The sequence below is a fragment of the Triturus cristatus genome, chromosome 12 (genome assembly GCF_964204655.1).
Source record: "Triturus cristatus chromosome 12, aTriCri1.1, whole genome shotgun sequence".
Lineage (NCBI taxonomy): Eukaryota > Metazoa > Chordata > Amphibia > Caudata > Salamandridae > Triturus > Triturus cristatus.
The window spans coordinates 842,409,681-842,431,595 of record NC_140595.1 but is presented as its reverse complement, the minus strand read 5'-3'; the positions used below and the strand labels follow the sequence as shown (position 1 = coordinate 842,431,595).

General features: G+C 46.7%; 1 protein-coding gene across 8 annotated transcripts in view; it reads right to left on the bottom strand.

Annotated features, from left to right (window-relative positions):
- The window catches only part of MINK1 (misshapen like kinase 1), a 965,829-nt gene that overhangs the window by 304,821 nt on the left and 639,093 nt on the right, over positions 1 to 21,915 (bottom strand). For 4 of the 8 annotated variants that reach the window (XM_085637895.1, XM_085637897.1, XM_085637896.1 and 1 more), the window contains 2 exons: positions 17,054 to 17,233; positions 6,154 to 6,402 (listed from right to left, as the gene is read on the bottom strand). The exons of 2 other annotated variants lie outside the window; for them this stretch is intronic. In XM_085637895.1, the coding sequence (XP_085494021.1) occupies positions 6,154 to 6,402; positions 17,054 to 17,233 (429 nt within the window). The remainder of the gene's footprint in view (positions 1 to 6,153; positions 6,403 to 17,053; positions 17,234 to 21,915) is intronic. 2 more of the 8 variants (XM_085637899.1, XM_085637898.1) reach the window with 1 other exon arrangement.

Below are 21,915 nucleotides of genomic sequence, written 5' to 3'. Positions count from 1 at the left end.
TAAGGTTTCGTCCAGGCTCCCAGGAGAATGTCAGAGAGAGCTTCCTTAAAGGAAAGCATGGACTGAGGCGAGCCTGCCCCAGTATGAAGCACTTCTGTCAAGTCATTGGTCTTGGCCTTAATGATCAGCAGCTGGAGATCGAGAACCTATGTCATCATGTGCATCACAGTGGCAAAAGATGCGCCTTCCTCCAAAACATGGCCCGAACAGGAATTCAGGTCAGAGTCTAGGGAGGTATTCAGGCCACTGGCGTCACCCAGCTCCTCATACTAGTTGTCGTCATAAGGGTCTTCTAGGGGAACATGCACCTAATCCTCATTTCCCCAATCAGGACGGTAGGGCCTGTCAAGGGGTGGAAAGTCCAGGGGTTGGTAAGGCCTGGATAGTACAGGCATCTACATCAAGTGGTGCCGGGGCGGCACTGGGTCATCGTCGAGAATAATAATCAGCTTGTCAAGCGGTGTTGAGAATGGTGTCGGTAGGGACGAAGCTAGGGTGGATGGAGGCATCAGTGTGGCATTGATCTGGATCCTGAGGGCCTGGCTAGTGTCCGGGTCGAACCTGTGGATGGTAACCCAGCAGGGTCACCTCCCATCTCCGCGTGCCTGAAGGTGCTCCTGAGGAAGTCAGTGGCCCAAAGACGACATCCCAAAATTCTTTAAGTTGGATGGGTGTCGCTCCGGTGCCTGGGAACTCGGGATAGTACTTTGTGGGCTTAGACCCCTGCTCCGCAGGTGGAGTGCGAGAGCAGGACCTAGAAGCATGATGTCCAGAAGGTGAAGCCGAAGAGCACTTCAGCTTCTTCATCTTGTGCTCTCTGGACTTACCAGACTTCAATAAGGAGTTATTGGAGCAAGAAGACAATTGTCTGCAGGAAGGCTCCAAGAGCTTCCACAAGAACATTTGCGGCATAGAGTCTTCTTCTGCTGTGCCGCTGGGAGCTTCATGGTCTGCTGGCAAATCGACTTCAACTCGTGACCTAACCCCAGGCAACAGAGACAAAGCAAGTGGGAATCGGATTCAAACATTTGTGGCAGTCCCTGCAAGGCCCCTGAAGACTTTGCAGAGGACATGATGTCCTAGCACACTGGAAGCAAAGCTCACAAATGTTGGCAAAAAGTTGAAAACAATTTGGTCAAAATATGACATAGGTAGCTCTATGGATCCACGCTGTTGGCTGGGAAAGATCGCAACTGATGTTAGCATGTAGAGGTGGTGCCTTTATAGACACTGCACTTCACTTCAGACATCGTCAGTGCGGAGCCGAGCGGAGCCGAGCGAAGCCACCTACCGACGAGAAGAGGTACTACACAAGATTCTCCAGATCTAGTTTGATGCCTGGAGAATATTCTCAGGTGAGGAATCTGCTGTTAGAAGTCTCTATCAGAACACATGCCTTCTCAAGCTGTCGTTGAGCTCCCATTAGTGGAAATCTTTTGTGGTGCGGCTGAGCAGGCCCGCTGTTTCGCTCGTATTGAGATCTGGTGACATACAGCCCAATGCCAAAGATGCTGAGCCTTTGTCTACAGTACCTGTGATCATTTACTTACCTACTTGTGGATGTAAAACTAGAAGGCTGTGCTGTCTATATCATGAGTGACAAACTGTGGGCAGGAAAGCTTGGAGACCTTTTTTGATGGCTCATAGTTCCAAAACACTGATGCGAAGGCCTGTCTCTTGGCTAGGCCACAGCTCCTTGAGGCGTGCTCCCCATTCCTCCATTGATGCATGCATGGTCCTTACAAAACTAACAGGGGGTTGTAGGAATGGAAGAACCACTCCTGTGTTTTTCTCAGCCATCCACCATGGACGATCATTCCTCGTCCTCAATGTGACGTGAATTTGGTTGTCGAAAGAGCCTTACATTTGTGCTCATTCACATTCTCAACTGGCAGAGTGAAACAAGGCAGCTACGTACTGCCCAGCAGTCGTTTTAGTAAATGATCTCTGACGTTTGGTTATTTCTGAATCTCATTTGTTAAAAGGCTTGCTAGATTTCCTTTAGAAAGTAAGATTTCACAGCTCTCAGCTGTTCAGGACCACACCTGCTGCTCAATGCTGCAGCGTTGATTCAGACACAGACTGACTGTGTTCAGTGTGAGGCCCAATGTGTAGAATAATTCTAGACAAGCTATTTTTGATTTGTTTGTGGCTTCCAGAGAAACATCCTTGAATAATCAGTTATTAAGCTATTAAAATACCCGATGAAGTAAGTGCTGCTACTTGTGCTATACATTTCAATATACTCCGATCCGACATGAGGAAAAAAGTAAACACTCTGAATGGATGATAGCAACTGGAGACCTCGAATCTCAGGTATTTCTGACATTTGGAGTCAATGAAGATGTGTCAGAGCATGCTCCAATCTTCTGGAAGTCCTTACTACATGCATAAGAAGTGCAGTTATGCCACCCGGTGGTGAGTCCACCAGTGGAGGTAGTTCTGTCACCAGATCTTTGCTATTATACTGTTTCCTTCTTTAAGGTTTCAGAGTATCCTGAATAGGAGCACCTCCTCCTCAAAGGTGTGTGAATATTGATCACCATCGGATGCATCAGCTTGGAGTTAAACTGGTGGCGAGTGAGATGAATAAACAGACGCTCAGGCAGTGGTGCTGCTGGTGACGCAGGTACCACCTCTGGTGTGGCATCTCTGCTGGAGGACGAATATTTTGAGGAGTATTCAAGGGATGGTGTGGGGGGAGGGGGGAATGATTGAGCCAGCTGATGAGCATAATAATCTGCCATCATGTTTGCTAAGATTTTGTTAGGATCAGCTGGCACTTGCAAATCATTGGTGGCTCATGGGTTATTAATCCTCTTCCTCATAAGGATTATCGTGAGGGCCGTAATGGGCACGGTTTCCTGCCCATTCATCTTTCCGCAATCGTAGGTAATACGATGACATTGTTGAGTCAGGATTACACTGATGCTAATAAACTCTTTTTCAGCAACCTGGCATTTAACTTTTCGGTGTCCTGGACTGTAAACAGAGCCAGAATGATCCCCTGGATTAGACTCTTCTGCCGTGTAGCAGGAGGCTGGGATAGTATCTTGTCTGAGGAAGGGTGTTTTGGAAATCCTGCTCTAGATGTCTACGAGGCTGCATCAATGGGACAGTCGTTTATGCTCATCAGTGGAGCGGTCTTCGACAGGGTTTTTGTCGATGAAACGGTCATAGCAAGCTATTGTTTGCCGCCAGTGTTGTCATCAACGAATTGGCACCAATGGGTACTGACGACGACATTGCGAACTTCCGTTTTCAGAAGGGGAGAACATAACCAATTATACAGTTGTCAACCTGCGCAATATTGATGACTTTACTGCTTTGGACTGAGGAGAAGTTGGCGGTGGTATAATCAACAACTTTCTATTCACAGATAGGTGCTCAGGTGAAGGAAAGGCAGGCCTATGCAATTTTCTAAAGTGGTTTTTAAACATTTTTGTCTTTTGCACATAAGAGTGGGAGGCTTGTTTAGTTGTCGACAATGTCTCTTTTGGTGGTTTAGAAGTCTACAAACAGCTTTGTGGATTTTCTTCTTTTGCACAAAGTTGCACTTTGTACAGACTCAACACCTAATTTCTAAAAACACCTTATCAGTCCTCTCTTTATGATCACTGACGGTTTTGGAGGAATATTTTCTGTATATCTTACAGGCTTTTGGTTTGAGCTCTTGGTAGAAGCAGTAGGATGATCAGTGTAGACCCTCATCTTGCCACAAGCCTCAAGGGCTCTGAGAGGATTCTCAAGATCCCATGCTAAAAAGCGTGTATGTATAATATATTCTTCCACCACTACCTCTTTTTTTTAATGACACACAAACACAATTCCCTACTCACCTATACACCTGCACATTTAAAATCCAAAGAAGAGTTTAACATGACGTTTTTGAAGTGAAAGAATGGCTTATCTAGCTGAAGATCGAGCAAAGGTCTGGGACTTCCTTTCCACAAAACAAATAACAGAAATTTGAGGCGAGATGCCCTTTGGGACGGTAGGAATTCAGAATTCAGGGAACTCTCACCTCTCTCGCTGGACTTCAGGTCTTTTCCAATTTGGTGATTGTGGTACTAAAATGACACTGCTTTAAGGTGAGTTATGTCCCATTTGGCTCTTTTAAGTTCTCCCTGGGACTCCCACTTCGATGCTGGGGAATGATTCAAGGATGTGAATCTATGAAAGATCCCAAGCCGCAGAAGACAAACATTTTGGCAATCTTACAAAAATAGCTTGGCCTCCCTTTCTCTTATGGCTTTTGGATGCACTAAGGATCAGAAGTGGCAGGCCGAAGGGTCACGTCATATGGATACATCAAGGACTTTTAACAGCAGCTACGACTGGGCTCAAATGCTACATTAATAGGAGGAGACATCCGACCTAGTCGATATAGAAAAGCTGAAGCACAGGTCTGGCCCTGTGTCAGTGTAGCGTGGAAAAAAAGAAAGTGCCGCCACTGTGCCAGTTGGAGCTTTATATGCTTCGTTGTCGTCACATTAAGTGTAGGCGGAGGAGCATCTGAGGCCATATAGTACCGCCTGCAGATGCTGTCGAGCAGTTACAGGAGAAAAAGCTTCCAAATACAGTTTTGCAACCGGAGGATATTCGTAAGATGAGTAATATGTGGGAAGACGTTTCCATCAGTATTGAGAGTGCTCCAGAAGGAGACTTGAGCACTTTATACAACTCCTAAACTATTGCTATTGTGATGGAATTATTCATATGGTGATGGACTCATTCCTATTGTGATGGAGGCATTCCTATTGTGATGGAAGCATTCCTATTGTGATGGAAGCATTCCTATTGTGATGGAAGCATTCCTATTGTGAATCCCTTAAAATGGAGCTCAAGGGACATCTCTCTAGACCTCGGTTGGAAGTGACTGAAAAAAGTAGAAGCTAGACCCTTAAATAGCACAGCTTCAAGATCCTCTGCGGCACAAGAAGGGAACTGAAGGATGTTGAGCTTATCTTTTGCCACACAGTACAACAAAGCCAAATTCACTGTCTGGGTCATCAAAGATCTAAGGTAAAATGCTTCATTTCTTTGGAATCAGACACCAAGATAGAGTCGAGTCTGAACCCTCCCATCCCCCTCCCCAAGTTGTTGAATGACCCAAATGACTCCCCTGACTTCAGGAAAGCCAGAGTCAAAGCTGGGGGAGAAAAGATGAGAAACTCCCAATGCTGTGCTAGGTCCGCTGCTTATGGGAGTGGTGACTAGGGTTTAACTTGAAAACTGGATCATTGCAAGCTTGAGAGGAGGCAACGCTGATCCATCGACCCGCCTCGTACATGATGGACAGAAGAGTTGCTGAGGAGGCGATACTGGTATAAAGATACTCTTGGGATGCCATCAACAAGTACACAGAAGGTACTGCTTCACTCTCTGTGCCCAATAGAGATGTCCTCCACAGTAAGTAAGATTTCGATTGCTGTTTTCTATTGGTAGCACGAAGTGCTGAGGACAACTTTAACTCACAAACACATTTCTGGGCTAGGGTGTGCTTATTGGAATTTGTAAAATGAAGTATGTGGGTGTCTGAAAGAAGCTCTTGATGTAGATTGATCTTACTTAAAACTAAGGCAGCAACTCTTACTATTCAGGGCGGAGAACAGCAGAAGAAGCCCAAACAACAAGCTGCGCATTTCTGGGGATTAGACTCAAAAATGAAAAAGAAATAGAAGGAAAATGACTTTAGGGAAAACACACCATTCCTGATATTCTGCCAGCAGATCCGAGACAAGAGAAAGGAGAGAGCTGAAGCACTTCAGCACAGCAGCTCAGGTCAGTTCTGGTTGACATTGGTGCTGTGCAGTGACTTTCGGCTCACCCATGGCACGGAGACAGATATTAGAATATTCCAAGAACAGGTCTCAATTCAGGTGGCATCCAAATCCAGTAACAATAACAAATCATTAAAACATGTAGACTACAGTGCAAGAGTGCACCAGCAATGCCTCCTGTTTGTGACTTGTCAATAAAGGAGAACAGATTTGAGTTGTGTCGCCCAACACCTGATTGCGATGCAGCCAACTTCGAAGGAGGCTGCTTGAGAATGCAGGCAGTGCAAGCAGATTCTAGATGTTTGAGAAGCCACACAACCACCACCTCAGATTCCCAGCCCGCTACCAGTACCACCCTCTAATCGGTTACCTTCGGTGGGACCTCTGCCTCCATCCTGACCCAGGGTCCTCTTTCCTCTCTGTTCCCAGTACGGGTGGGTGGAGACGGGTTTTCAGTGTTGGGCTCTGAATTCTGCTGGATCGATTCCCCTCGTGGCAACGGGACGGATTCATTCACTGAGAATGAAATCCCGCTCTTAGCTGGTTGATCCTGCATTGACTGCGACCTTGGCACGGGCACTGCATATGGTTTTAACGGGACACGATGGGCTACATGGCTCTGTGAAAATGTGTATGCAATAGTCGATGAATTTTCACAATTAATAATACAGCACATATTTAAAATCATCTTTCCCCCAACTTAAAGTCCAATTTCTTTTTGTCCCTCCCATTTTCTTAAAATTTGGTTTGTTTTTACAAAAACCATGTAGCAGGAGGCTGTGATGGGACTCCAAGGTCATAATTCCCATTATTTGTGCTGCTGTGTTAGGGTACACCAGCTCAGACACACCAGAGGGTGTGTTGCAGCGCCACAAAGAATGGGACTTTGGACCGTTCAAGGAGAAAGGAAAACAAAGAAAGGATTATGTTACTTATCCAGTAAGCATCTGTTCTTGACATGTAGAGCTGTAGATTCACATGCTTTGCATACTCCTGCCATCTGGTGTTGGGTCCGGATGTTTGCAAGTAGCTTTTCTTCGAAGAAGTCTTTCCCGTCACGAGGTAGGGTGACTCCGTCTTTCGGTGATAGTGTGCATGGGCATCGACTCCATTGTTAGTTTGTGTTCCCGCAAGAGGGTGAGAATGGAGTAAGTGAGTGTAGTACAGAGATGTCCATGCATGTGTAACGTAAATAATGAAAACTGCAACAAGTACAGGTGCCCGGGAAGGTGCAAGGGCGCATGCGAATCTACAGCTCTACATGCCAAGAACAGATGCTTACTGGGTAAGTAACATAATCAGTTCGAGGCATGTGTGCCGTAGATACACATGCTTTCCATAGACTATATAGCAGTATTATTTCAAAGCGGTGGCTAACAGGTAGGTGTTGCAGTTTTTCGAAAAAGTGTCTAACACATCCACACAGTAGTGTTTGGTAAATGTGTGTGGGTGGACCATGTTGCAGCTTTACAAATGACAGCTATAGGGATGCTACTTAAAAAGGCCATAGACGCTCCTATTTTAAGTGTGGAATGTGCTCTAGGGGGTATGGATAAAGTTCTTTTAGCTTTAGCACAGCAGGTCAGAATGCATTTAACAATCCATCTTGCAATACCAGATTTAGAGATCAGATTGCCTTTGTGATGTGCAGCAAATGCAACCGTTGTTTTGTTTTACAAAAATCCTTTGTTCTTTTAATATAATACAATAACGCTCTTCTGACATCAAGCGTATGAAGAGCTCTTTCTGCTATTCTGCTACAGAATCAGGTTGAGGAAAGAACACAGGTAACTCAACGGATTGGTTGATATGAAAAGCAGAAACCACTTTGGGAAGGAATTTTGGGTTGGTGCGAAGAACTACTCTGTCTTTATGAAGCTGAAAGAAGGGTTCGTCTAAGGTTAATGCTTGTAGCTCGCCAACTCTCCTCAATGAAGTGATCGCAATGAGGAAGGCAACTTTCCATGAAAGAAACTGCAGCGGACAGTTGTGTAATGGCTCAAAGGATGGACCCATGAGCCGTGTAAGCACAATATTGGGATTCCGAACTGGTGCAGGAGGTACCCTGGGTGGTATTACTCTTTTAAGGCCCTCCATAAATGCTTTAATTACTGGAACTTTGATCAAAGATAGATGTTGCCTTTTTTGCAAATATGTGGCTTCTACCGCAAGATGCGATCAAATGGAAGTGTAGGCTAGACCAGCACGCTGTGAATACAGCAGGTAATAAATTATATTTCGAGTAGAGGGATCTAGTGGGTTAATATTGTTGTTAGTACAATATATAACACATCTTTTCTATTTAGCTGCATAACATGCTCTGGTGGTAGGTTTTCTTGCTTCCTTAAGAATGGTCATACACTCAGGAGGCAAGTTAAGATAGCCAAACTCTATGACTTCAGGGGCCAAATTGCTAGATTGAGTTCCCTGGGGTTTGGGTGTCTGACTGCTCCATGGTTCTGCGCGAGAAGGCTTGAACTGAGATGCAGCTTTTGATGTGGAACCACTGATAGCTCCAAGAGTGTGGTGAACCAGGGCTGACAGGCCCAAGTGGGAGCCACTAGAATCAATGTGAGGGATGTTCATCTGAGCTGACGAACAAGAAATGGAAGGAGCGGGAGAGGCGGAAAAGCTTAGGCAAATATCCCTGGCCAATTCGTCCAAAGGGCATTGCCTTTGGCTAGAGGGTGTGGAAACTTGGGAGGTGAAGTTTGGGCATGTTGAGTTGTCAACTGCGGCAAACATATCTATTTGTGGGAATCCCCATTTTTGAAAGTATGGAAGGAGAACTTGGGGATGAAGTTGCCACGCATGTATTTGTTGCCGACTTCTGCTGAGGCCGGCAATCTGATTGTACACTCCTGGGAAGTGCTCTGCCAGAATATGGACTTTGGGATGGATTGCCAAATGGCCTGAGAGAGGCACAACAGTTGCAAAGAATGTGTCCCCCCATGTTTTTGTACATACTACATCGTTGTCATATTGCCTGTGCGGACTAGGACAACTTTCCCTAGGAGGTGAGACTGAAAAGCTTTGAGTGCTAGATACACAGCTAGAAGCTCTAGATAGTTGATGTGAGGAGTTTTGTGCTTGTTGTCCCATAGACCTTTGTTGGACCTGTCAGCCCTAGGGTGGTCTCCCCTTCTATTTTTGATCGTGCCTCATTTTTTCCACCCTCATTTTTATGTTGGACTTAGGTCTCCGGGCGCCTTTTCATTGCCAATCAGTGTTAAGGTGCAGGTGCACCCTTCTCCCAAGATGGCTGCCACAGGCCCCTGCTACTGCAGAGTGGTCTTCATTAGTAGCACCCTAGCTGCCAGAAGCTGGCTGGAACCCCACAACAATGTTGCAACACCAGCCCGCCTTTTTGTCCCATAGGTAGAGTGGGGAAGCTCCTGGAATGTGCTGGAACCTTCTAGAAGGGAGGTGTGGTTTTACTTTTGCCGCCTTGGCTAGAGGTCACCTGACCTAGGGCTACTTAGGTGAGGGAGGGAACTTTTTCTAGTTAGTTGGCCAGTGGGGTAAAGCAGAGCTGGAGAATCCACGCAGGAGTTTTAGGCGGTAGGGCCTAGCCAGGGACTTATGCCTCTGAGAGTGACAGGATTTAGGTGCTGCCTCTTAAGTGAGTGAGGGATCCTGTAAAGCTCACTGATCTTGCCCAGCAGTAGGAGGACCCAGGGAACCTCTGCCCAGCCTGACTAGGAAGGACCTAGTCGCCAACTCAATCCCTACCCCCTAGGAACAGAACCCCCCAAGGGCGCCAGAGACATCTGCGCTATCAAGAATTCAGGTAGCAACTGAATGCAGAAACTGAATGCAGAAACTGAATGCAGAAACTGAATGCTGAAACCTCATGTCACGACATGCTGAAACTGAATGCTGAGACTGCATGCCAGAACTGACAACTGAAACTTATTGCCAAAGCTGATTGTGGAATTGCTGGGGATCGACCAGGTATTAGCGCTGTGACCCCTGCGCTCCCTGACCTGGTCTGGGATCCCGTGCAGCAAGCCCCGTCGAGCGCGGAACTCTCCGCTTAATTTGACCCCCCCCTTTTGGAGTGCGGGGACCAGAGCGCGCTCACCGCTGCGGCCCGGAAGCCTGAAGTGTGCATCATCACCCCTCATCGTGTCGAGGCCTGCAGAGAAGCCGGGGCCCCGTCGCTGCCGTCGCAGCTGCTGGTGAAGGTGTGTGGGACTGTGGCCTGCCCCCGTCGCGGAAGGACCGACTGCGGAGTTCGGAGCTGGTGGGGACGCCTCAAGACGTCGAGATCAAGGTAAGCCCGGGAGGCTTGGGCCGGACCCGGTGCGCCCCCTACAGGCCGGGAGCAGCACCGCACCCTGAGACCCTGGTTCCCCTCCGTGGGAGTCCCCCCGTCCCCTCAAGACTTTTGACACCCCGCCGAGGGATTGCCCCTCGTCTCCGAGACTGTCGAGCAGCGGTGTGCCTCACGAACTGCACCAAAGTACTTGAAGCTCGATTAATGCGAGTAGCGCTATGTTCGCAGGCTGGGCTCGGAAGCGTTCCATGCTTAATTATTACGAGTAACGCTATGTTTGTAGGCTTTGCTCTGAAGTGCCCGATGCTCCATTATTGCGATTAACGCTATGTCCGCAGGCCTTGCTCGGAAGGGTTTAATGCCCAATTATTACGCGTAACGCTGTGTTGGTAGGCTTTGCTCTAAAGTGTTCAATGCTCAATTATTACGAGTAATGCTGTGTTGGTAAGCTTTGCTCTAAAGTGTTCAATGCTCCATTATTACGAGTAACGCTGTGTTGGTAAGCTTTGCTCTAAAGTGTTCAATGCTCAATTATTACGAGTAACGCTGTGTTGGTAGGCTTTGCTCTAAGGTGTTCAATGCTCCATTATTACGAGTAACGCTGTGTTGGTAAGCTTTGCTCTAAGGTGTTCAATGCTCAATTATTACGAGTAACGCTGTGTTGGTAAGCTTTGCTCTGAAGCGTTCAATGCTCCATTATCACGAGTAACGCTGTGGTGGTAAGCTTTGCTCTAAGGTGTTCAATGCTCAATTATTACGAGTACCGCTGTGTTGGTAGGCTTTGCTCTAAAGCGGTCAAGGCTCCAGTATCACGAGTAACGCTGTGTTCGCAGGCTCTGCTCTGGAGTGTTTGAAGCTCACTTAGTACGAGTAATGCTGTGTTCGCAGGCTCTGCTCACCAGGATTCACGGCGCAATTATCACGAGTAGCGCTGGGTTCTAGAGCGCTGTTCCAGATTGTATCAGGTACTTCCTACAGCACTGTTATGGTTGATGGGCGCAACATATGCTAATCGCTAATGAACTGCATCGACATCTCATGAATTGCATTTATCGTTAATGAACTGCATTGACATCTAATGAATTGCACTTACATAGAATAAACTGCATTTACATCTGATAACTTGCATTTGCATATACTGAACTGTCTTTATGCCCATCTGCTTGGATAAACTTGAGTTGTTTACATAAACCCTACAGTGTGGCGTCCCTTATTGTGTGCGTTCCCTGCTTCAGAGGAGGTGTGTGTTGTATGGTCGCTTTACACAAAAGCCTTTGGGTGCCCAGCCGCTCGAGTCACGTTACCCACTTAGGGCTTGGTGACCCCAGGTCTTACAACCTTGAATTGTGAAATTGTGATGTTGGACACCCCAACTTGTGAAAGATGCGTCTGCTGTTAGTACGTGTTGTGGATTAGGGTCGATGAAGGGATGCCCTTTTGATAAGTTTTGTGTGTTCCACCACTGCAGAGAGCGATAGGTGCGGCTGTCTACCAACACTAGATCTGTTAATTGACCCCGAGACTGATTCCACTGACGCGCTAAGCACTCTTGTAGAGGACGCATGTGTAACCTTGCATGAGGCACTATTGCAATGCATGAAGCCATCATTCATACCAGTTGCATGAAAGTCCTGACTGCTAAGTATTTGTTGGTCTGAAACTGTAGTAGCAGAATTTGAATATTTCGAATTCTGGCTGCATTGAGAGAGACTATAGCTGTGCAAGGGTTTAGAGTCACTCCTAGATAGGATTGTATTTGTGAAGGCTGAAGATGAGACTTCTGTGCATTGACTGTGAAACCCAATTGGTGGAGTAGGTCTAATGTAGTCTGAGTGTGTTGTAAACACCTTTGGTGTGTGCTGGCTTTGATGAGCCAGTCGTCTAGGTATGGGAAGACATGAATTGTATTCTGAGATGTGCTGCCACTACTGCTAGACATTTTGTGAACACTCTAGGAGCAGTGGTTACTCCGAACGGGAGTAATTTGAATTGATAGTGTTTTCCGGCTATCACAAATCAGAGGTATTTGCAATGTGTTGGGTGAACCGGAATGTGACAGTATGCGTCTTTTAAGTCTAGTGTGGAATAAAATCGCCTTGCTGTAGCAGTAGAAGCACTTGTGGAAGTGTTCTGACAATATGTACAGATTTAACACCCTTAAATCCAAAATTGGTATGAAGGAGCCGTCCTCCTTGGAGATCAGAAAATACAGAAAGAACACCCCTGAACCTTGGTACTATAACGGAACTGGTTCTATGGCTCCTTTTATTAAAAGAGCTTGTACCTCTTGTTTGAGGAGAGTTTGCGAGTGCAAAGTGGAATAAACATGTGGGATAATGTCTAGCACTCATTTGTCTGACGTTATGGACTGCCAAATGGGGAGAAATTGTTGAATTCTTCCCCCAACAGGTGTTAAATAATAGGGCGGAAGTGTAGGTAAGTCACTGTTTGTTGGGGGAAAGGGAGTTACGCGGTGGTGTGCTCTTACCCCTACCTTTAAAATAGTTTCCTCTATACCCTCCTCTATAGAAGCCTATAGAGGAAGAGGGTTGTGTGTTTGACTTATATGAGGAAGCGTTAGGGTCTGAGGATGTACTTTTCGACCCCCACTCTATAAAATGTGTGGCAAAAGGATTATCTGTTTGATGGAGACTGAAGCACTCCCATGGACTTCGCCACGTCAGTGTCTTTTTTCATCTGTTCTAAAGCCTCATCAGCTTGAGGTCCAAACAGATGTTGCTTGTAAAGGGGGTATTTAAAATAGACTGCTGGACTTCTGGTTTAATACCTGAAATCTTAAGCCAGGCATGTCAACGTAGTAGAATGCTGGTGTTAACGTCTCTTGCTGCAGTGTCCGCAGCATCTAGAGCACATCTAATAGAAGAATTAGACGTATGTTTTCCTTCTTGGACTAGCTCTTGTGCCTTCTTCTTGTGCTCTTCAGGGAGGTATTGAAGTAAGCTTTCCAGCTCATCCCAGTGTGCCCTGTCGTACCAGATAGTAGGTCTTGCATGTTGCCAATGTGCCAGTGGATAGCGACTTGAGTAGCCACTCATACCAGATGCATCAATTAATTTAGACTCTTTATCTGGGGGAGGCACATCCCCAGAGGTCTGTGAGTTCGCTCTCTTATGAGCATTAGAAACTACCAGTGAGTCTAAAGGGAGCTGTCCTTTAATATGACAGGGTGAGAGGTTGGTGGTTTGTATTTCTTATCACCCCTGGGTGTTAACATATGGGCACAAACAGGGTCCTTAAAAATCTCATCTGCATGCCTCATCATGCCTTTTAACATAGGGAGACTCTGACTAGTTCTATGTGAAGATCCTCGTGTTTCACATAAAAAGTCACCTAAAGCCTCTTTGTGCAGTGTACCTCCATGGTATGCTGCTGCCCTGGGAATCGGCTCTAGAGAAGAGACATTTTCATCTGGAGGTGATGGTTTTGCAGGGTAAAGATCTGGATCATTATCCATGGGTGGATCAATGTGATAATCATCCAATGGATCTGTTGGCAAAGGGACATTGTCATTATCATCTCGTAAGTCGGGCTGTGTATGAGGAGATCCCTGTGGTGTTATGTGCAGTGGATCTGAGCCTGGCAGTTGTGGTAATGGAGTAGATGGTGGAGGTGGAGGGAATGGCAAAGTAGGAGGGATTGGACTTGTAGCAATGTCCTTCTTCTTAAGAGGACTCTTATATTCAGTGGCCTCTGAACTGACAGTATCTGGATTAATGAATAGCTTTTTCTGTTTCGGGTCTAATCTGTTCTTCATGACATCTAAGATCAGTTCCGTGGGATCTGGAAGATGTTCTTTTGATTTGTTGCCAAAGGTCTTGTGCCGAACCGGACTTGTCCTTTTTATCCTTCGTAACAAAGGTTTCGGCTCCGAACTGAACTTGTGTTTCAGAGCGCAATGTTTTGGATCCGAAGTCTATCTGACTCGACTTGATCCCAAAGGCTTGACCGTGTGTTTCAGTGCCGGGCCCGAGGGCAGGACTTTGGAAACATTGTCTTGGTGCCGACCAAGGCCTGAAGGCAGAGGTGATGCAGAATCCTTAAGCTTAGTGGAAGATAGTTTATGGGGTACAGGGTTTTAGTACTCACGACCACCTGCCCCGCTGGAATATCTTCAGACTCCATTTCGATCTCTAGGTCGGAATCTGATTCTGCGACCGAGAAGGCCTCCTCTTCTTCCGTATCTGTCACTTCGTGTTCGGATTCATCTCAAAAGAGTATATTGAGTGCTTTGGCGCTGCATTCTTGTCGTTGAGCCTGACAATCTCGAAGAGTCTTTTTTGATTGGAACGACCGACAGGCCTCACAATGTTCTTCCTTGTGCTCCAGTGAGAGGCACAAGTTGCAGACTTGGTGTAGATTGGTGCGAGGGTACTTGGAGTGGCACAGAGGACAGAATTGAAACAGAGTCCGTTCCATCAGCAGAAGGCTGGACTGATGTGGCTAGGCCGAAGGTCACCCACAATGTTTTCGACCGAAGGTGAGAGACTTTCCCAATCGAATGGATACGCGGAGACAGGGAAACGCACACGATAACAATACCATTGAGGGTACAGAGGATTGCACATGCAGGGGAACCCGAAGTACTGTTTCGAACCAGAGCGTAGCAATACACGTCGAAACCCGATGGTGGAAATAAAACAATCTAACAATAGAGTTGATGCCCGTGCGCACTATCACCGAAAGGAAGAGTCACCTTACCTCGTGACTGCGAAAGACTTCTTCGAAGAAAAACAACTTGCAAACATCCGAACCCAACACTAGATGGCAGGAGTATGCAAAGCATGTGTATCTACAGCACACATGCCTCGAAGATATACTTATGATTTGTACAAGAAATGCAAGGTAGGGAATTGTGACGAATGAAATATTTGCATGGATCGGAGCTACTAGAATTCACAACTATGGTCAGTAATGTTATCAAGTGCGAAGAAAACACACAGAACAAGCATTCACATCTAACTATACTTCTCTTTAATGGCTATACCTCTACTAAGTCCCGCTGAACCGGATGTATCAAGGGAGGTGGACGTAGTGCCTAAAGACCTCAAATCATGAGCATCGCTCTCAGTCAGTCCTGTTTTACAAACCGTGATTTCAAAAGGGAATGCGGTTTACTGAGAAGCCAAGACTGACAGAAGGTGTATAACAATCCTGGTACAGTTAGCAACTCTGTATTGGGAGATAAGGATCTTGTTGACTATTCTTTAATGCTCACAAACTCATGTGGCAGAAAGTAACTGTCAACCCAATGTATTCATCACAAGAACACGGAGTCTGAAATAAAAGAGCGACAACACACATAGAAATCTGAAGATAGCACTGCAGCTAGAGTTCTATTTTGGGATAAGAGAGTGGCTTTTGTACAACTTTAAGCAGACTGTTGTGGTAACACAACTACTGCTGCTATGCACAGGTAACAATGCTAAAGGTGAACAATGCACAGAAATGAGCATGTGCAACAGATGCGCAATGCATGGACTTCCAAGGGATGAGGTTTAACGAACCAGCAGGTGAGATGTGCCACCAGAAGGAGGAAGGGGGTTCTAAAATGGAGTCTTTGAATGTGATGGAGGTCGGAGCTACTCTTAAACATGCCTTTCAAAGTCACAATCACTGGAGCACCTGACTAGTGGTTATCAACAAGACCCTTAGTACATGTGCTGCTCCACACGTAGATGTTTCGCCAAGGATACACATTTATTTTTAGAGAATTATTTAGGGTCATTGTTACATGGTCCAATCATTAAGATGCAGCATTAGACCATTCTGAACATACTACGGGAAAAACAAGTCATATTTAGATGCTCATGTGCTCGATGTCAAAGGGTGCGCTTGCTGATATACAGAGCTGATCGGCCATTAGAGCCATTTGTAGAATACACTGCTTGGCGTCCACACTACAAGTGTTGCTGAGCTCGGTAGCCTATTATTGGTGAATGAGGGTCTCATACAATCCCCGCTGCTGGTGCTAACATCAACACTTATCATAAGCTCAATAATACGTTAAAGTTCATAAAGACTTAGCGAAAAAGACATCACCATGAAGCAAGAAGGATATTCACTAAAACAAAGACTCACATTCATGCTCAGAGAGGAGCTAGAAGCAAAGAAATAAGAATTAAAACCATGCATAAGAACAAAAAACAACAAGACGACAAGCCATGTCTAAGACAAAAAACTGTTCAACTCTAGCAAAACAGTACAGCATAGGACTCACTAAGACAACTCTTTCAGTACAAACACTTCAACAGTCACCAAGCCAGTAGCATCCGCTACATTAGCAAGGTCAGAACTAGTCCAAACACAGCAAACGCCTGTGAGACAGTAATGACTCCTCCAAACCATAGTGCACTGGAGCCACAGATTGGAAGTCATCAGCGTTAAGACTCTCGTGTACAGCTATGGACTGTGGGAATGCTTGCAATTGGAGGAAATTAAGAGACAGGTTCTGCTTACAACAAATAGAGTATTTGCATTAACGTCAGAGCTCAATTATGGGTCAATACTGAAAAGGGCGTGGGAGTCTGAAGCTCAATACTCATACAAATTAACTACTTGAAAACGTAAAGAAAAAATTCAAGAAAACAGTTCAGAGTTGAAGCCCTAATTATAACTAATTATTCTGTGTGCTTTCCTCCACTGTGATCATTACCGTGGAGACACTGCGTTGCACTATTGAGAGAGGTATCTTTCAGGTGTATGAAGCATCCACAAATGGTAAAGAAAACAATGAAAAAAATATAAAAGAAGCAAAGCAGCAAGGGCACATGGAGATGACATGCAACGGGTCGGCACAGGACATTGGTGGGAGAAGGCACAGACAAAGGCAGACAGAGGGAAGAACCGTGCGGTCATTCACAGTGCCGTGGATCACCAAGCTGGACCTGGCTCACTTTTTCCTTAAAAAGAAGGCAGCTCCAGGTGGAGGTAAGAGCGTCCCGGAGCCACCGGGCACATTAAGCCTGCTTACCTTATGCTGCCCTTCCTGAGGTTCCACAGGGCGCTGCATAGGGGGCGTCTGGGAGTCCGGTACTGAATTCAGAGAGATCGACTCCACGCGGGACTGCAACGAAGGGTCCGACTTGTTGGAAGCCACCTTGTTTTTGGCAAGGGGCGAGTTTTGCTTATTCATCCTTGACCGTTCTTCTACCTATAGCAGTAACAATGAGTCCGTTACATATACAAAACATTCTTCGTCTGTGCTCCTTAAGTCATTTTTCTCTTCTGCCTCCAATTCGTAAACTGAACCAAGCCATAACCCGCTGGATACATGACCACCGGCTCAAGAAATAGATTTGCGAAAGGTAGGGCATCAAAGACAAGTTACTTACCTGTAACACCTGCTCTATAACATTAGCATCATCTCCAGATTCCAACAGGCCAATGGTTTCTAAACATGGAAAAGATCTATCCAGGGTCAGGTGTTCTCATAGAAGGGGCAGAGGAAAGGGGCATCATAGGCATCTGCTAAATAGCAGCAGGAGATGAGGTGCGAACAGAGTGAACAGTTTTATAATGCGGTCCAGGATCCTTCAGCTTATCAGAACCATGAACTCACGTAAGTCTGGAAATATCTCCTCCTGAAGAGCTTTTGTCCCCCTGGACACTGAGGAGGAACCGTGCTAATGGTGAAAAGTCTTTTTCTAAATTGTCACTGTGCCACACTCAGCTTCTCAAGTATCTTTTTTATGATGTAGTTGGGAAAAAAAGGAAGCCACATACTGGACAGCTAGACCAACAACAGGGCCACTGAGAAAAATCAACATCTTTGTAGTGTCGTTATGCTTTACTTGATGAACAAGCTACATTTGGTAAAGGAAAAATATCAGACAGTTACACATGAGCTGAGACTCCAGGTTAACCAAAGCAGTGAGAAAGTACCTTGTGAATCCAACCAGTTCAAATGTCTTGTGTCAAAGTGATAGATGCGAGTCATGGCCTGATGGATGAGACCCTCGCTGCATTGCACTAATGCAGTACGCGTGACTTCAGAAAGCCCAGATGAACAGAGAGATGGACCATTTACTTTACAAATCTGCAGTCCCACCATCATGTGTTGAGACTGTGCAGCCATGGAGTCATGACACGAGAGCAGAAGGGTGCTGTTGATGCTCCCACCATCATATGTTAAGACTATAGCCATGGAGTCAAGACACAAAAGCAGAAGGGTGCTGTTGATGCTCCCACCATCATGTGTTGAGACTGTGCAGCCATGGAGTCATGACAGGAGAGCAGAAGGGTGCTGTTGATGCTCCCACCATCATGTGCTGAGACTGTGCAGCCATGGAGTCATGACAGGAGAGCAGAAGGGTGCTGTTGATGCTCCCACCATCATGTGTTGAGACTGCAGCCATGGAGTCAAGACACAAAAGCAGAAGGGTGCTGTTGATGCGTCCACCATCATGTATGGAGACTGTGCAGCCATGGAGTCATGACACCAGAGCAGAAGGGTGCTGCTGATGCTCCCACCATCATGTGTGGAGACTGTGCAGCCATGGAGTCATGACAGGAGAGCAGAAGGGTGCTGTTGATGCTCCCACCATCATGTGTTAAGACTGCAGCCATGGAGTCAAGACACAACAGCAGAAGGTGCTGTTGATGCTCCCACCATCATGTATGGAGACTGTGCAGCCATGGAGTCGTGACACGAGAGCAGAAGGGTGCTGTTGATGCGCCCACCATCATGTGTGGAGACTGTGCAGCCATGGAGTCATGACACGAGAGCAGAAGGGTGCTGTTGATGCTCCCACCATCATATGTTAAGACTGCAGCCATGGAGTCAAGACACAACAGCAGAAGGGTGCTGTTGATGCGCCCACCATCATGTGTGGAGACTGTGCAGCCATGGAGTCATGACACGAGAGCAGAAGGGTGCTGTTGATGCTCCCACCATCATATGTTAAGACTGCAGCCATGGAGTCAAGACACAACAGCAGAAGGGTGCTGTTGATGCGCCCACCATCATGTGTGGAGACTGTGCAGCCATGGAGTCATGACACCAGAGCAGAAGGGTGCTGCTGATGCTCCCACCATCATGTGTGGAGACTGTGCAGCCATGGAGTCATGACACGAGAGCAGAAGGTGCTGTTGATGCTCCCACCATCATGTGTTGAGACTGTGCAGCCATGGAGTCATGACAGGAGAGCAGAAGGGTGCTGTTGATGCTCCCACCATCATGTGCTGAGACTGTGCAGCCATGGAGTCATGACAGGAGAGCAGAAGGGTGCTGTTGATGCGCCCACCATCATGTGTGGAGACTGTGCAGCCATGGAGTCATGACACGAGAGAAGAAGGGTGCTGTTGATGCGCCCACCATCATGTGTGGAGACTGTGCAGCCATGGAGTCATGACACCAGAGCAGAAGGGTGCTGTTGATTCTCCCACCATCATGTGTGGAGACTGTGCAGCCATGGAGTCATGACACGAGAGCAGAAGGTGCTGTTGATGCTCCCACCATCATGTGTTGAGACTGTGCAGCCATGGAGTCATGACAGGAGAGCAGAAGGGTGCTGTTGATGCGCCCACCATCATGTGTGGAGACTGTGCAGCCATGGAGTCATGACACGAGAGCAGAAGGGTGCTGTTGATGCTCCCACCATTATGTGTGAAGACTGTGCAGCCATGGAGTCATGACACGAGAGCAGAAGGGTGCTGTTGATGCTCCCGCCATCATGTGTGGAGACTGTGCAGCCATGGAGTCATGACAGGAGAGCAGAAGGGTGCTGTTGATGCTCCCATCATCATGTGTTGAGACTGTGCAGCCATGGAGTCATGACACAAGAGCAGAAGGGTGCTGTTGATGCTCCCACCATCATGTGCTGAGACTGTGCAGCCATGGAGTCATGACAGGAGAGCAGGACCGTGCTGTTGATGCTCCCACCATCATGTGTTGAGACTGTGCATTCATGGAGTCATGACACAAGAGCAGGACTGTGCTGTTGATGCTTCCACCATCATGTGTTGAGACTGTACATTCATGGAGTCATGACACAAGAGCAGGACTGTGCTGTTGATGTAAGGGGATGTCTGATAGGGATGACACAGGAGGCTTCTCAACATGAATGCAGTGTCTTATTTTCATCAACTCTGGATCATACAAAGCTTCAAAACAAGTATTTCAACAAATGAAATCTAAGCGTGGTATTCTTCAAAGGAAAGGCCACATCAGTCTATATCAGTGGAGTCACTTCACCTCAGTAGGAAAAGTTATCTTCCAAAACTATCGCTGAATTTAAGGAATATATAGCTCAAGGAAACGTACTAACTTATTGCTCAGGGGGTGGGTATGTATTCCACTTGGTCATTCTCCTACAGAGTAGCTTCCTTTCAGAGGTTTTAATTCAGTTTCCTGGTCAAATGTTCTGAAACAGTAAACTGATCTACATGGAATAATTTAGGTAAATAGAACTAAAAAGGTAAATTCTGGAATCAATTATTATGAGATTAAGCAGAAATATCCCTTACTCAATCTCTCTGAGAATCTGAATCACAAAGGAGACTCATTTCTAAATCTTTTAAATCTGTGCCGTAAAGATGCCCGGGTGTTATGAGAACATTTTGGTGGCTGCTCTTCTGGTACCGACTGACATGATCTCTCGCGAGGAGCACATTTACACTGCATTGGGGCTACACTGATGAGTATCTCTTAAGCGAAGCTGAGCATCCCACGAGGGCTGGTCCAATACAGGCCCTTCCCTGTGCGGGCAGACCTGCAGTCTTGGATTCAGACCGGATCACAGATACCAGAGCGTGCACAAGAAGCGCAGATCGTATGAGCTGCTTCAGCCAGGGCAGGCTTGGGAAGACAACCGTCCTTACCAAAGCACCAGCTCACCAGCTCATGCAGACCTCAGTCTCTCTCCGCCTGGAAGGGACAGTACAATGCATGGTTAATCCTGGAGGGACAGGGGGGACTTGAAAGCCTCATTCCACGTTCCTTTTCTTTGCATCAAAATGAGATTCATTTAGGGATTCTTGGTTTTAAAAGCACTAACAGGCCCTTCCAGTTCCCCCTTCCCTTCTCACTGTTAGAGCAGCACTGACCTAAAGGGTGCTGCAGCTCTTCCACGAGCAATGGCTGACAACGAACAGAAAGAAACCGCTCTCAGACAGATTCATGGCTGCCAAAAATGAACAAATGCAAGCACACGCTGCTTGTGGCGTGGACGCCAGCTGTCATGTCCTTACGTTGTGCGACAAACTAAGCCTCGTCTTTACGTCAGTCTTGTGAGGCTGTAGCTGCGGAGGTATCACCCTCTCCATATACCTGCAACGGAACTGCACCAAAAACAATTACACTCCTGCCAAGATAGTAAAACACTGTCGCTCAAAAGACAAAAGAAAGAATGTGATCTTTAAACCCTTCCAACTTCTTTCAGTGTCATTTTCTTGATGCAATTTTGCAAAACAAGTTTTTTAATGGTTCAGCAAGGTTGCTGTCTATGGCATTCATAAGTTTATAGTATTTCAATTAACAGACTTAATTGTGTGATTTGACATAGGAAATGGCACTTTGCCAGAGCAAGCAGCGGCTTAGTACTGTGCACCAGTGGCGTGGCAGCAGCTTGGCAAGGTGCACCAGTGGCGTGGCAGCAGCTTAGCAAGGTGCACCAGTGGCGTGGCAGCAGCTTGGCAAGGTGCACCAGTGGCGTGGCAGCAGCTTGGCACGGTGCACCAGTGGCTTGGCAGCAGCTTGGAACGGTGCACCAGTGGCGTGGCAGCAGCTTGGCAAGGTGCACCAGTGGCATGGCAGCAGCTTGGCACGGTGCACCAGTGGCGTGGCAGCAGCTTGGCACGGTGCACCAGTGACGTGGCACGGGCTTGGCACGGTGC